This window comes from Atta cephalotes (assembly GCF_000143395.1).
Source record: "Atta cephalotes unplaced genomic scaffold scaffold00016, whole genome shotgun sequence".
In the NCBI taxonomy this organism is placed as follows: Eukaryota; Metazoa; Arthropoda; class Insecta; order Hymenoptera; family Formicidae; genus Atta; species Atta cephalotes.
In genome coordinates, this window is record NW_012130080.1 from 3407406 (window position 1) to 3423736 (window position 16331).

At 32.8% G+C, this 16331-nt stretch overlaps 2 protein-coding genes across 2 annotated transcripts in view; one reads left to right on the plus strand and one right to left on the minus strand.

Moving 5' to 3' along the window:
- The window catches only part of LOC105618283, a 15388-nt gene extending 4044 nt beyond the window's left edge, over positions 1-11344 (plus strand). Inside the window, exons 4-19 of the mRNA XM_012199823.1 lie at positions 230-359; positions 425-576; positions 837-1112; positions 1836-2147; positions 2557-2652; positions 3239-4052; positions 4520-4921; positions 5708-5889; positions 7072-7250; positions 7553-7701; positions 9077-9223; positions 9438-9527; positions 9856-10222; positions 10310-10491; positions 10720-10863; positions 11137-11344. Coding sequence (XP_012055213.1) covers positions 230-359; positions 425-576; positions 837-1112; positions 1836-2147; positions 2557-2652; positions 3239-4052; positions 4520-4921; positions 5708-5889; positions 7072-7250; positions 7553-7701; positions 9077-9223; positions 9438-9527; positions 9856-10222; positions 10310-10491; positions 10720-10863; positions 11137-11344 — 3830 coding nt within the window. The remainder of the gene's footprint in view (positions 1-229; positions 360-424; positions 577-836; positions 1113-1835; positions 2148-2556; positions 2653-3238; positions 4053-4519; positions 4922-5707; positions 5890-7071; positions 7251-7552; positions 7702-9076; positions 9224-9437; positions 9528-9855; positions 10223-10309; positions 10492-10719; positions 10864-11136) is intronic.
- Positions 11345-12318: 974 nt separating this feature from the next.
- On the minus strand, positions 12319-13967 carry LOC105618284. Its single transcript, XM_012199824.1, has 3 exons — positions 13699-13967; positions 13168-13412; positions 12319-12746 (listed from the first exon to the last, which is right to left on the minus strand). The coding sequence occupies exons 1-3, from the start codon at positions 13965-13967 to the stop codon at positions 12319-12321; spliced, it is 942 nt and encodes a 313-aa protein (XP_012055214.1).
- Between the last annotated feature and the right edge of the window lie 2364 nt (positions 13968-16331).

The following is a 16331-nucleotide window of genomic DNA, read 5'->3' on the forward strand; positions in this document are numbered from 1 at the left end:
TGCATTCTGTTAATTGAAATAGTCACTCGTTCACGAATTTTGTTTGTCAGAAAGACGTAATGATTTTTTTCCTAATAATGGTGGAACGAACTATTCTCCGCAATTCTTTGACTAAAAATAATTTTTCAAATTGATCTGGAGTTCTTTAAAAATTGATTTCTATACCTGTGTCTATTTATCTTTAATAATTTCTAGAGTTTACTAGTTAATATATCTGTTTCATTTTTAGCCGACAGAATAGAGAGAGAATGTCCAAATCGTCGTTATGTGTTCGAGAGACATCCGAGAAAGAAACTGAAGCTACCCTTGACAGACATCAAAGAAGTCAGTGCCGCTAACAGAACCGACTGCGAAGATAGGTACTTGCGAAGATTAAAAATTATCGCGTGTCGTAAAAGAAATAGCATTTTAATTTTATGTTTAGATGCCTCAACGAATTCAGTTTCGTCTGTCGATCAGCAACATATGACACTGCCCTGAGAAGCTGTTCTCTCAGTCGTTTCACTAGGAGAACTCATCCTGAATTACTGGAGGATGATCCGAATTCTGATTATTTGGAAAATACTTGCCTTAACAGTACGTTTCTAATTAATTTTTGTATAAAGTATTTAATTTATGTATCTTATAAAAAAATTGCGTCAGAAATTTTCTTGTAATAATTAGAAATTGCGCAAAAAAAGTAGGTATATTTAAAAGATGTTAATCGACATATTAAATATCTTGAGAAATATCGCATATATAATTACATTAATTATACAATTATATTAATTAATAATATTTACATTAATTATACATATAATTAAAATTAAAGAAATATTTTTTAAATATCTGATCAGCCGAGAGACGATGCGACGGACTCACAGTGTTTGTCAAGGAAGAAAACAAACGTTTGCGCGGCCCATTTGAAGTGGATATATATACAAATCTTACTTTGGAAGAATGTCAGGCGCTATGTCCTAGAGCGGAAAAATATTTTTGTCGCAGCGTCGAATTTGACGAACAAACGCGGCAGTGCGTCATATCCGAAGAGGATTCTGTTTCACAAAAGGACGATATTGGAGTTAGCAGCAGCCCAAGTCATCACTTTTACGACTTGGTGTGCTTAGATAATCGTGAGTGTATGCAAAATTTTAATATTAATTTTTTATAACTCGTGTTGCCTGTCCCCATTTTAGTCTATTGTTATTTTGTCTCATTATGTAAGTAACATTCGCGATATATTCAATGACAGATAAAATGGATAATGATTTTTCCAGAACATTAAAATTAATTTCTATGTTTCAAGAAACTAAGCTTTTATTAAATTATTTTTTCTTTAATTTAATTTTATTAATTATTAACTTGATTTATTATGTAAATTCCATTAATTACTAAACCTTTTATAATTTCATTAATTTCACACTAACTTGGTTTTGGTGTAAATAAATAAAATAAAGATTTCGAATATATAATTTTAAAATTATATTACCTCTTTAATAACAATCTCGGTATGGCGTATCCAATTTAAAAAAACCTGTTTTTTCGAAATTTCTATCTATTATTAAAAAAAAATAATTACAATATGTTATTTTTATAAAAGTTATAAGCAAAAATTGAGTTGAATATACCATACTGTAAAAAATATATTGCACCTGTGACAAAATAGTGTAGTGTAGTAATATTGAAGGGCTAATTTATTAATTAATACATAAAACGTACGGTGTTAGTTATTCAATATATCGGTGCTATATTTTTTCCTACTCTGTATTATATTCTAACGAGGCGTAAGATTTTTAATTAACAATGGTCAGTTGGTGATTCACAACTCGTTATCAATGCCCACTTACGAAGCGTAGATCCGTCCGTAGCGCGCGGTTCCGAATACCCGGACAGCAGTTCATCGTCACACCTCTTCTCCGATGGTCGTCGTCCAGATACGGCTTTCCAGCGTTATCGGAACTCGCGTTTGAGTGGCGAGTTTCATTCGGAGATTACCGGACGCAGCCTCAGTGAGTGTCTGGACGAATGCCTCCGGCAGACGAGCTTCCAATGCCGTAGCGCCGTTTATTCTGAGCATTATCACACCTGCCGATTAAGCCGATTCAATCAAAGGGATGGTAACCGGATTATCTACGATGCCGATTATGACTATTATGAGAATCTCATGCGTGAGTATCGATTGTCTGTCTGTTCATTGTGACGAAGGAGATGCATCGCACGATGTTTCTGTTATTCGAATTGATCCTAAAAGTTAATATAACATTAATGTTATAATTTCACATTCAACAATATAAATGTAATATGACATAGTATTACCTAACAGTTGCATTATTGAATGCGAAATTAATGTTTATTAATTATTAATGTTTATGTAAATTTGTTAACGTTTATCGTTATTATTCTATTATTTACGAAAAATTTTAAATCGGCTTGGTTCTTTTTTTGAATTATATATCGTGTCGATAAATTGACTTGTATTACTACGTGATCGTGCTGCGACTTTCGAAAACGTCTTGGAACAGCGATACAGCTTTGCATAGCTCAATGTTTAATTTAACGACCGCATTGTATCAACAGATCAATATCTAGACGGCGATCGCGATGGTCCTGGTTACAGACCGGATCCCTTGGGACAGGACACAAACTTTGGACGACCCTCTTTAGGAAGACCCGGTTAGAACCGCTTTATTAATTCAGAGTAATATCGCATGTCGACATGTTAGATAAAGTTGTGTAATTATTCATAGAGCTGCCGAGTAATCACATAAATTGTTTTAATGGGACAAGATCTTAAACAGATGTTTATAATTGCCGTTAGACACAATTGTTAACCATCACCTGTTAAAGAGTATCATCAATCTTGTTGTTCGAATACTAAACTAATCAAAATTGCATTCATATTGCATTTTCAACGCTAAATGTGATCAGCTCTAATCTTGAATTTTATATTTTTATTATAACGGCATTCCATATTAACCCTTTGAAGACAAAGGCTTACAAACAAAGAAATTTAAAAAGATCTTGTTTTTTGAGAATTTGTAAATTTGTAAGATTTGTAAGATTGCTGAATTTTCTGTTCCTAGAATTTTAAAATTCAAATTTTAAAAAAATAATCTGATTATTATAAAAATCAATTTTATAAAGTTCTTAGTATTGCTAAATGTTTACCATTTGTTTGTTCCATGTTACTTAAAAATATTAAACATTTGATTTACATAATTAACTACGATGTCGAAATTTGTTAAAATGTTTCTTTCAGGATACCCGGACGATTACGACAAAGGATATTCTACCAGCGTCAAACCGGATCGTTATCCAGATCGTTATCCAGATCGCTATCCAGATCGTATACCAGATCGTATACCGGATCGTTATCCAGATCGGTATCCCGACCGTTATCCAGCAGATCGATATCCTGATCGCCGTCCTTTAGACGATAGATATCCGGATAACAAATATCCTTTAAATGAACCCGACAATTATCCTGATCGCTATCCTCTTGGTGATCGATATCCCGATCGTTATCCCACAGGAGATCGTTATCCCACAGGAGATCGTTATCCCACAGGAGATCGTTATCCCACAGGAGATCGTTATCCCACAGGAGATCGTTATCCTACAGGAGATCGTTATCCTGTGGGAGATCGCTATCCTGATCGTTATCCAGTTAGCGACCGATATCCGGACAGATATCCCATGTCTGATCGATATCCTATTAGAGGAGGAGATCGTCGTCCTAATGGCGTCAATAGATATCCCGACGCCGGAACTCTGGGGAGATATCCTCCAAGTGACCGATATCCCGTGAGTGATCGATATCCCTCGAATGATCGATATCCCGCGAATGACCGATATCCCGCGAATGACCGATATCCTACTGTAATACACGGGGTTCGTGTAATTCCAAGTCGATATCCTGATATGATTGATCGATATCCTAATACAATAGATCGATATCCTTATCCAGAAGACCATGTGGACCGATATCCTATGGGATTAGGTGGTGATAGATCTCCTATCGATCGATATCCAGCTAGTGGAAGATATCCAGACAAGGATCCTTATGCTAGTCGGTAAGTCGCTGTCTAAATTAGACACGATTATAATCAAATTTAATTTTTTGTTCACGTATCGTTATCACTTTTCCATTAATGCGTTGTCTAGTAAATTTTTATTTGCCGTAATAAAGTATCTTTCTCTTTTCTTACACTGATAAAATTACTAAATCTAATATGCGCGTAATAAATAATAGCGGAATTAATTGTATTTTACATTGTTGTCTAGCTATTTTTTTTTACGTCATCTAAAATTTTATATTATAAGTCGCATCTATTTTTTATCAATATTTTTGTGTTTTAAAATATTTTAATTACATCGGACATCAATGACTACTAAAGCGCCACTGAATAATAATAATAATAATAATAATAATAATAATAATAATATAATAATATAAAAATAATAATAATAGTAACCACAACAATAATCTTGATGATCCACGATTTATCGTAGAAAAATGACGTTGAGATTCAATTAAAAGCAGGTATCCACCACCAGGAATGTACTCGCCCGGATTTGTCGACGATGTTCGTGGTCCTCAGAGTGGTCCCGAGCCAAGACCTCATTATGGTGGTGGGCCGTACGGTCCAATGCGACTAGGAGGATACGGAGGATATGACGACGGCGGTATTGTTGGTGGCGGGTACATAGGTGAAGGCGGAGTCTATAACTCTCGTCCATTTGGAACTGCTGGTGGGCCCATCGCAGGCAGACCCATCATAGGCAGGCCTCCGTTAGTGTCTAGATGCGACGAACAGGACAATTTCAGGCAAGTTGGGTCTCGTACCAGAGTACGGAAGCCATTCGTTAGACGGTACACCACTGCCTCGTCGTTGGCTCAGTGCGAGAGGGAATGTGCCGATGCTAGAGACTTCGTTTGCAGGTAATGATAATGGTCAAACTTGTACAAATAAATATAATTAGACGAGAGAATTTAAATTTGTGTCGAAAAGCGATGAAGTTTTAGGCAATTAATTCAAAAGACATGTTTGATGTAGATAAATTTCATTTTTCTTTCTGCTATTTTTCAGAATTAGATTTAACTATACAAGCTAGAGAAAATTAAAAAAACATTTTAATCTGAATTTAATCTAAATGATTTTCAGATAGTAATATGTTTGTGATGATTGATTTGAGCAGCAAAATATTTTAGGATATAGCTAGAATATTTTAGGATATAGCTAGTATAGCTAGAAATTTATTAGAGCTAACTAGAAAATATTAATCAAATCCGAATAATTAAATCTATAAAATGTTTCTAGTTATAAAATATTGAATTCTATCATAATAATTAGAAACTCTGTTCCATTTCACCAAAATATATTCAACCGCATATGTCTTATTAACATAATCAAATTATTACAGCAATTATAAAATTGATAAAATAATTGAAGCGAATGGTGTGTGAAAGTTAATATAAAAAAATTAAATTAGATTCCGCTGTTATATATTAATAATATATAAAATAGAAAACATACTGTAAAAAACGTATTTAAAGTAGAACGTTCTTTAATAGATGTGACTACAACGGTGAAACATAGAATTCCGACAGTTTGTTCAGGAAATGCTTGTGACCAAGGGAGCTTGAAATTGAATTAGGAATGATCCGATGACGTTTGTTTGCACAATCAATTGGACAATGCTCGCAAATTCCCAATGTCATTTGCAGGTCCTTCAATTACCGACCGTACACTGCGCCTTACGGGGCCGAGAGGGACAATTGCGAACTCAGCGATAGGGACTCCAGGGACATGGACATGGGCAATCCGGTTTATTACGACACGGGTTCGGATTACGACTTTTATGAGAGGAACAACGGTCGCCAGGGTGCGGACGGGGAATGTCTGGACGGTAAGCGGTCCCTCCGTCCGTGAGACGCTGATATGAAAGCTGAGAAACGCGTGAGAGACACTTGAGCGCATTAAGAACCAGGGTGAAACATATGCTTTTTTGCAATTAGAAATGAAATATCCGAATTATTGCCTGCACGGAATAGTCATCGAATTGTTTTCTACGCGAAGTAAATTAAAAACGCATAGAACATAACGATTTATCCATATTTTATTAAATATAAAATAACTACTCGTCTAATTAAGCTACACTTTAATGATAAGAATTTACACACATTATTGTATATAGAATTTTGCACCATTTTGTCACACGACTTTACTTTTACGAAATAAATATTTAATGTTGTTCTTTTATTTATACTTCTCCCTCTTGCATGTTGCATAATCTATTTAATATCTACACATCACCATAGTCTACATTCCGTCGTCGATGATGTTTGATACAGTTTTATAAACATTCTCGGTCAACAATTTCCCATTCCAATCTTAATTCACTTTTTTAAATTCTGTACCTATAATAACAAAAAATGTAATATAATTTTTTTGATAATGCATCTAAACGCTTCGAACTTCAACTTTTGCCTCCAGCTTTTAACATCCTAAATATATTAATTGCTGACTATCTCTTGACTAGCTAGTGTTCCGGTTTTATTTTTATTTCTTATACTTCTTATACAATATTTGTATTACTTAGATTTTGAGAATTTTTTACTATCTCTCGTCTCTTTTTCACTTGGCCATTCTTTTATTCTGCTTATCATGCAATTTTACAATCGACACAGTAATTTTGAGAATAAAGAGCGATCACGAATGCGAGGCATGAATAGCTGCTTAAATTTTTAGTTTCGCTCAAAATCAAATTAAAATGTCCATTTTATTGCATTTTATATATAAACGGTAGTTATTAATTATATCGCACGCCTGATTCTCAGGAAATCGATTTTCTGCTAAAAAATATTGCACAAAATTTTGCATATTGTGCTAAAAAAAATGCGATTGATAATTTTCAGCGTCGAAAATTATCTGTCAGAATGAAATTTATTTACACAGTTACCACTTCGCCTTCGAATAATTTCTTTTACTATCAATTTCAATTTAATTAATTCCGTATTAACGCGCACCTCCTCGATCGACTGTTTTTCGAAAGCTATGCACAACGAATTACGCTCTGTTACGCTTTTAGTGAGTCAAGTCTGCAGCGAGGATGGAATGGAGTTTACTCTGAGGACGCCGGAGGGATTCATTGGGCGAATTTACACGTACGGATACTATGACCGATGCTTCTTCCGCGGAAACGGCAGGACCGTGAACAAACTCCGTATTAGCGGACCTCAGGGATATCCCGAATGTGGCACACAGCGAGTAAGAACATAAATTTTCGCTTAACAACATGATCCACTGCGAAGTAATTTCCAATTTAATTTAAGCTGCAATCTTTTACTGCGCATGACGTTCAAGGAATTATTTCAAAACTTTTAAATTGCGCAAATAGAAAATTATTTCACAATAACTTTTAATCAGACATCGAGTACAAGAATTATTTATAATAATTTCATTTAAAAAATTTCTTATTAACAAGATAATTCTCTTTTTTTTAATATCCGTATCTAATATTAAAATTTAATGGTAATAATCGATATAATGCACGCTTTAAATGTTTGCAGTACGGCGATACGATGACAAACATCGTGGTGGTGCAATTTTCGGACTACGTGCAAACCGGGCGAGACAAACGATTCAATCTAACATGCATGTTTCGAGGACCTGACGAAGCTGTCGTCACATCCGGTTACATCGGTGCCGGGTATGCCAGGTCATATCGATCGAGAGATCGTGCCTTGTACCGAGAGCACGATCTTTAACGCGTTAAATGCCATAGGTATCCCGGGACACTGAATTATGTAAATAAAGCCATATCGAGAGAAAAATCTTTGAACTTATCTAATAATATTCCTTTTTACAATTTTATATTTTTACAGGATTCTTTTTTTTAACAAATCGTATTAATTTTAGACAAGTTCTCCATCTTTATAATCGTTGAGCAAATATTATGATATTGTTCCAATGTTATTCTAGCCTTGTTCATTAATTTCGTATATTAACATGGATTTATGCATATCTTGTTACTGTAAACAGAGTAAAATGCATTACCTTTTTATACACGAGTATAAAATCAAGTATAATATGAGGTGAAAACACTCGTACAATTTTTTTTTATCACACATTCAGTTCTAAATTTTGAAGATATCATGTACATTCTATTCCTTCTATACCTTATACATTCTATACCTTATTTACTTCATGTTACACATATGCATATAATGTGCATTTATGTTAACGGCTCGTCTTAAAAAATTAATCATAGTACGGATTAATTATATGATAGGAAATTTTTGTTTTTATGCTATAATTATAATATAATAGTCATTTTATCTTTCAATAAAAAAAGTATAATATTTGAATAAATTTGATTAAAAGATAAAAAATGTATATCAATTGATAAAATTGAAATTTAAAAATGAGAGCCAATTAAAGCGTTCATTTTTTTTTGTTGTCCGCATTACATCTTTCATGTGTATATACATCCAATATGGGCATATCCAGGATTTGTTTTCGGAGGAAGGGTTTAATTCTGTTCTCATAAACAGCAATTTTTAATAAATTGCTTTTTTGGATATTTTAAAGCTTAGAATCTCTTTCTGTTTCCTAATTTTAAAAAAGAATAATGTTATTTTTTGTAAAAATCATATAATTTTCATCTTTTTCTGAAGACAGTACAGATGAAATACAATTATTAAAAACAGTTGTGAATAAAGTACTAATTAACGCATTTTAATTAACGCATCTTAACGCATTTTCTGTTTTTTGTTCTTACGAAATTGTTCTTAAAAATCTTACGAAAATTTTTCTTATGTATTAGAAATTCTGTCAAAACTGTATCTAATAACAGTTTCAGAAATTATTTATATGATCGTAATGATGAAAGAAAATAGTTTATGTGACAATAAAATATTATTTAGAGTCGAAAGTAAAGTTCTATTTTTTTATAATTAAAAATTAAAAAAATAAATAAATAATTGAACATCTCAATTCTTTCCCCCGTTGGATATGCTCATGTTTTCCACCACATTCATTAGAGTTGTAATTCATTCAATTTCGCTAATGGATCTCGTGCGTCCACTGTACAGATCAGGGTCCCCCATCCCTATCGAATATCTCCCAGCGGAAAATACTCTGAGCTCCAGAGTGCGCTTGCTGATTCTCTATCAGGGTAGACCCACGACAACCATCGCCGTTGGCGACCCTCTCACTTTTAGACTTGAAGCTCAAGATGGGTAATTTTCATTTATATATCTTTTAACCTGATATCCAATTAATATAATTAAAACATTATATGGAAATAATGGTTTGATATCACTGTCCAATTCTATTTCGTTAATTTCCTTGAATTAATTTTTACTTATCAAATATCGCAAGAGCTTCGTATTAAAAATATTTCATAATAATCGCGTGTAAATTTTAATAAATCCCAATCATTATTGTCCGTAGGTACAATTACGTAACGGATATATTTGCTACTAATGTTATTGCAAGAGATCCTTACTCTGGTAAAAGTGTTCAACTGATCGACAGATATGGGTAAGAAATATTGAAACTCCTAATAATTAACGGCAGTAAGGAAAAGAGAAAAAAAAAGAGAAGTATTATAATAGCATTATCTATACTGAAGATAATACAATATCAGCTTCCGATAATCACTGCCAGTATTGAAAATCTATAATTTACATTACGTGTACTTATAGATTTTCAGTAGAATATCGGAACGCAGCCATCATTGAACTATTTTTTTTTCTCTATCTTGGCCTTTATTGAGATATTCAAGTTACATAATAATTGGATAAATTAAATTACCTCCGCAATCTATTTATATATCGTACTCGCGTAATTGAAACGGAAATTTCTGCAGCTGTCCAGTGGACAACTACGTGTTTCCTGGTTTGGACCGTCTCCGTGATGGCGATAGCCTCGAGGCCCGCTTCAACGCCTTCAAAATACCCGAATCAAATTTCCTGGTGTTCGAGGCGAATGTACGAACGTGCCGCGATGGCTGCCAGCCAGCGTATTGCAGTGGTACCGGTAGAAGCGAACCATCCTTTGGCAGACGGCGAAGGGACGTAAATAACGATACAGCGACGGACGAGGATGAGACATCGCCGATAATAGTAACGAATGATGACTTTAACAATGCGTCAACGATTTTCAACGCGACCGATGCTGCGAGCGATCAACTGGACAACGAAGAGGAGGAAGAGCATGTCAGAGAAATGATAGAGGTATCAAGATTGATCATTTTCATTTCGAAGGAATAGAAAGATGTCGTTTCTATTCCACGACTAATAATATTATTTGTATTTTAATAGGTTCTCGACTCAAGAATGAACATTGAAGAAGATAATATTATCGAGAAGCAAACTAAGGCTAGTAAATTACTCTTGGAAAATATTTGTATAACGCAAAACGAATACTACGGCTTGGTTACCGCAGTAGGCATCCTCGTGGTGCTCTTGGCCTCTGTTGTTCTCTTGTCTATGCTTGTTTACAGGTAGAACTTATATTTTATAGAACTTATATTTTATCTATGAAATTTAATAATTCATTCGCATTTTATTATTTAAGAACACATCTCAATGAATAAATAGATCCTTAAGAATAAATTCATAAAAATAAATTAACCCATGAATAGTTATAAGCTTGCAGTATTATTAACACAGTATGTTGGATCTCATCTTCCTTGTTTATTAAGCAAATTTAAAGTGATTCATTATTTCAGAAAATACGTTTATTCCGTGATTATGAAAAATCGTAGACTCGACAAAACCTGCAGTCGCAGCAACCATTCCGATGAGCCTTACAGCAGTCGAATCAACAACTTTTCTTTTATGAGGACAGGTCTTCAGAAACCGTTCCAAGCGTCGTAAGTATTAAATGAATTATACATATTTTAAATTCTATGTCTTTCTGGTTGAAAATGAACCAGAAGATTCAAATCATATCAGAAGCCTGGTTTGTTCAACTAAAATTATAGTAAATTTATTCTAGAAAATTTTGATTTGTTCATTTTTAACTTGAATTCCAGTTAATGCAATCGAACTCTTTTTTAAGCATTGATTTTATTATTTTTTCGTTATTCATAATATAAAATTTAAATTTATAATGAAGATCGTAACAAATAGTAATGTTTAATTAGATCGATCTCGAGATCAATGAGCAATGCTATCAGCCAACGTCTTGCCTCATCGTCCACCGCTCTGGAGGGTGCTGTGGGATTATCCACCGGTCGACGTGGCGGTTTCGATCCGAGCGAGCCAATCTATACCGATCCTTCGCTTTTTGAGGTCACTCATTGCTCGAACACTTCAAAATCGGCTCTCGGCGACAACTTTCATCTTATGTAGAAGAAATACGTGAGAAGATCGATCCTGAAATTACATAACGCGAACGATTCCCGCTTTATTTATTTACTTTAATAAGAGTATACGAAACCGACTAACGACAATTAATCCGTGACAAATCAATTCACGATCTATTCTGTCACTAGTCAATAATTCACTGCCAATCCCCCATAAAGACTCTGCCAGCTAAAGACTCTGTCAAGCATTTATTATTTTACATATTGTATTTATACATAATATTATTACTAATAATCGAGAAGTTAAAAATATTACTCTATAAAAAAAATATTTCCTAAAGATATTCCAGAAATAGCATCTGGTATCTTTTTCAAATGACATTCCAAAATAACTACAAAATAACTCTTATAATAACATAAAAAAATTTAAGTTCAAATAATCAAGAATATTTTAAGACGCAAAGAAAATTTATTTTTTTTATATATCTTTTTATTTTTTTTATATCTTTTATATATATTTCTATCTTTTATATTTTATTTTTTATATATATTTCTTCTAAATTTGGAATAAAGATACAGACGAGTTCTCTGTGCTGTTATATTTTAACTATTATAAAAATGATTGATCCAAACATACAAATAATACGAATAATGTGAACCTCAAAACTTTCTTCTTTCATTTTGCTGTCATAATTTTGCCGATTGTCTGTTGCGTCTGCGTTCGTCAAAAGTCACATCTTCGTAACGTTCATCACAAGCTGAATAATATCGCATAATGCAATAATTATTAGCAAGTAAAATCATCAGAAAACTTGTATTTATTTTGATATTCTAATTGTGCATTCATGAAAAGTAAATTGGTATTATAGAGACACACAATTACGTTTATATTTTATATTATATAACCAATTTATTTTGCTTACGAGCACCGGCATCGATGCATCGGTGCAACGAAAATAAAGAAAAATAATAGATATACAACACGTCCATGCCATATCCAATAAAATTATCCGTCTTCCTTCATTCGTCTTTAATCCTATCTAATTTATAAGTAAAAAGCAGCATTCTAAGCCTAGCTTCCTCCTTGCGGTAATGAGCCTCCTCTAATTTGAGCCTCGCTTCCTCCTTTAACATGGCGGCGATGTCGACCTTCATCTGCGCTTCCGAAAGTGCAAGCATGTGCAGTTCTTCTTCTCGTTGTACGAATTTCCTCTTGGGATTATGCTCCTGCACAACGCGAGGTGAGATCAAATTGTATAAAGCACTCGGTCCCGGATTACTTTCTCGTTGTGCGATTTTTTCAAAACCGTTGTCCGTTGACTGATCAATCGTAAGAGAATCAGCGTTTCTTCCTACAAACTTCTCATAATAATCATTCATCGAATTGGGGGATGCAACAGTATCACAATTATCTCTATCGGTCATTTGCTTGAATGTACCATCGCCAGCTACGAAAAGTCAAATTTACTTTTAATTACTTCAAGTTTTCATTATTTTCGTGTGAAAATAGAAAGTATTATAATCTCTTTATTTATAATATATTATAATTAAATATTAAATTATTATAATATTATTATTATATTATAAAAATATTTTTGTTACTTTCTAATAAAGCTATAAAAAATTAAATAAATAATAAATAAATTAAAAAAATAAACGATATACAAATAAGAAACTTTATTCATAAAAATATCATTTATCACATTTTTCCTTCATTGATGTTTAATTATTATTTATTGTTTTAACTTTCCTTATTTGTATAATTACAAATAAAATTATAAATAATTAATAAAATTATTTTCTCAAAAGTTGTATGTTTAACAAGATTACTATACTAAATGTAGAAGAAGCTAAAAAAAGGATATTTACAATTTGAATTTTCGCGACTGTCTACATCCTTCTTTAAGCAGTTTGGATTTTGAGGTCCAGCAGTGCAAACACTTTGTAATGTGAATGGTTCTGAATCCTTCGGCTCGAATACTACATTTGGTGGTAAACCAACAGTTCCGGTAGATAATGGTGCTTTTGGGACATTCTGACCACAAGTTATACCTTCCCAACATTGATTTCTCGCCTTGTCTTTTGTCGATTGACAAACTGCTTTCATATTTTCACTAAAAGATCAAAAGATTTTAATATTTATTCTCTTCGATCTTTTTGTTTTATATTAACCTTCTTTAATTGCTGAGGCAAACTACTTGCTAGTTAACTTCTGAATCTTGAAATAGATTTATTTTAAAAATAAGACTTTTCAAATTTAAAATTTTATTGTCTTCTTTCTAACTCTTAGAAGCAAAAGCCAAGATACGAATTTCATCAAACTACATCTCTCATTATCTACTAAATTCTGTGTCAAGCTCAATTAATCTCGAGAACAATTGCTGCATAATGCTGAATTACCGAAATTTCTTTTCATCGCGATTACGCTTACAAGCCTTCATATTCTCCCAGCAACGTCTGAGCTGTATGGTCGAACGCGCGCCCCGAGACCCTACTATCAAATTGTACTCCTCGGTGATTCGCGACCACGCCGACTTTCGTTTGCATATGGAGATCGGATCTGACTTCCTATTTTGGACGATCTCGTGCTTGTTTATCAATGATATCAAGATTTTCCGTTCCTCGAAGCTGTATGTCTTGCGAGTGCCTTTCAGAGATGCGGATGCCATTTTACCACGAGTACGAGCGTTCGATTGTTTCTTTTGCTCTCGGAGCTTTCATGGAGCGCTCCCCTTATGTTAATATTAAGCCTAATTCAGATTCGTGGAGCGCTCCCTTATGTTAATATTAAGCCTAATTCAGATTGGCCTTCGTTAGTACCTACCAACCATACTTCTTGTCAATCTTGTCGAATTCTTGGTTTCGCATCAATTTAAATTCCAAAAAATTTTACACATTCGTCTCAGTATAAATATCTATGTGTTATTGATGAAATGAACAGATACGTCGGGACACAAAAGAATTCTTATTTGGTTAACTTGTTCAAAAAGATAATGCCCTATACAACATAGTGCCTGATATATGTATATCAAATTCTTCAACCTTCTATAAGCAGTTTTGAAAAGGTAAAATGTCTTTTCAAATATCTTTTTAAATGGGATACATTATAGTATTATCCGTGATACAGAATAGTCGAAATGAAAATTCCTTATCAGCTCGGATAAAATTCATGTATAGTCAATCTAAAGATATAATACGTAACCTACAAAAATATAGGATGCCAATTAATCTGGCATTTCAATATTTTTCATAATTGCTCATTTCTTCTGTTTTGTATCTAATATAATTGTTTTTTACACGAAGACGTATATTTAAATTATAATTCAAATCTCTTTATCATAGTTTTTACAAAATAAGGTATACATAATAATGACACACCTGCAATAATAAGAGATAATCCATTTTATTTTATTTTAATCTGTATACAATAGCAACCAGCATTATAACCATTGTAAACGGAGATGCAAAATATGTAATATGTTGCTTTTAAAGTTATATTTAATAATTTAAAGAATCTAATAATTTAGTTATGATTTAAGTACAATGTAAAACATCAAGTTAAGTACGCAATTTAAAATAAACGCAATAAAAACGCAAGAATTTCTATGCAGAAAATATATAACATTCAAAAGAATAGAGATCGAATATTAAAGATTCAGATAATAGATTAATATTTCTGCATAAATAATTAAACTAAATAAATTTGAGATATTGCGTATAACAAATTTCATCATTTCGAATACATAATTGTACAGAAACATATTGCATATTATACATCATTTTTTATGGCATTTATATTTTTCAGGAATATAACCCTTTCACCATAAATCCACTATCCCATCTCTGGGGATGAGTGTGTGGGAGAGGGCTATCTTCCAATACAATATAGATAGATCGCGCAACTTTCATACATATATATTTTTCCATATTTAAATTGTATATATATGTGTGTGTGTGTGTGTGTGTGTGTGTGTGCATGCGTGCGTGCGTGCGTGTGTGTGTGTGTGTGTGCGTGCGTGTGTGTGTGTGTATGTGTGTGCGCGCGCGCGTGAGTGTGTGTGTGTGTGTGTGTTTTATGTGTGTATATACACATATATATATATATATATAAAGTCAGCAAATGTCGCAAATCTTTAGTACAAAATTATATAGTAGATTTAAAAAGCAAATAAGACAATTTTTCTTTAAGTAACATCTACCGTATACAGGAACAGAAAGCATCGTCATGTACTGTGAATAAACTGTTGTCATAACGACAGGAACATTATTCCGTATCATAAAGAATAATATAAATCCTATAAATAAACAATTAAATGAACAACATAATAATCATTGGTTTGCCATTTTACAACGAAATTAGAATTGAACAACATTTCCATACATATGCTTCCACATAACATAGGCATAGTAAATAGTTTAATTATGTCTTAAGTTAATATGCGATATAATTTCTGCAAACCAATAATATTGTACTCTGTTTCATGTTATTATTACTAACAAAAGTAACTTTGGTGTACGTAATAGATTGTACGCTTTAAGTAACTACTATATATTATGACTGATTTGCGCAAAAATGTGGGCTAAAAACAAAAATAAAAATTTGCGATCATCCTCTCTCCGTATAAGAATAGAATAATCAAAATAAAATCAATTTTAACGTACAAGTGCGGTGCATTTGTACATTCGCCTCACACATGATTTTATATGTGCGCTGTAATCATCATAATTACATGCGACATAACATAAAAATGGTAGACAAATATTTTTCATTCTCACGACGGAATAAAATTGGAAGAAAGATTTAAAAGTTGGCTTAGCGTTGCATATATCGATACAGAACAAAAGTTTTTGCAGTTAAATAAACGGAGTATTTGTTCTGCAATAAAATAAACGCTACAGGTATCTTCAAACAATACTATAAAAAACGATTCTGACGATCCTCAAATTAGATGAATTAAAAATCACGGATATCATTGATGTATAAATATTACAAACTTCTGGCAAAGTTTTATACATCTGCAGTGTATTTTTTT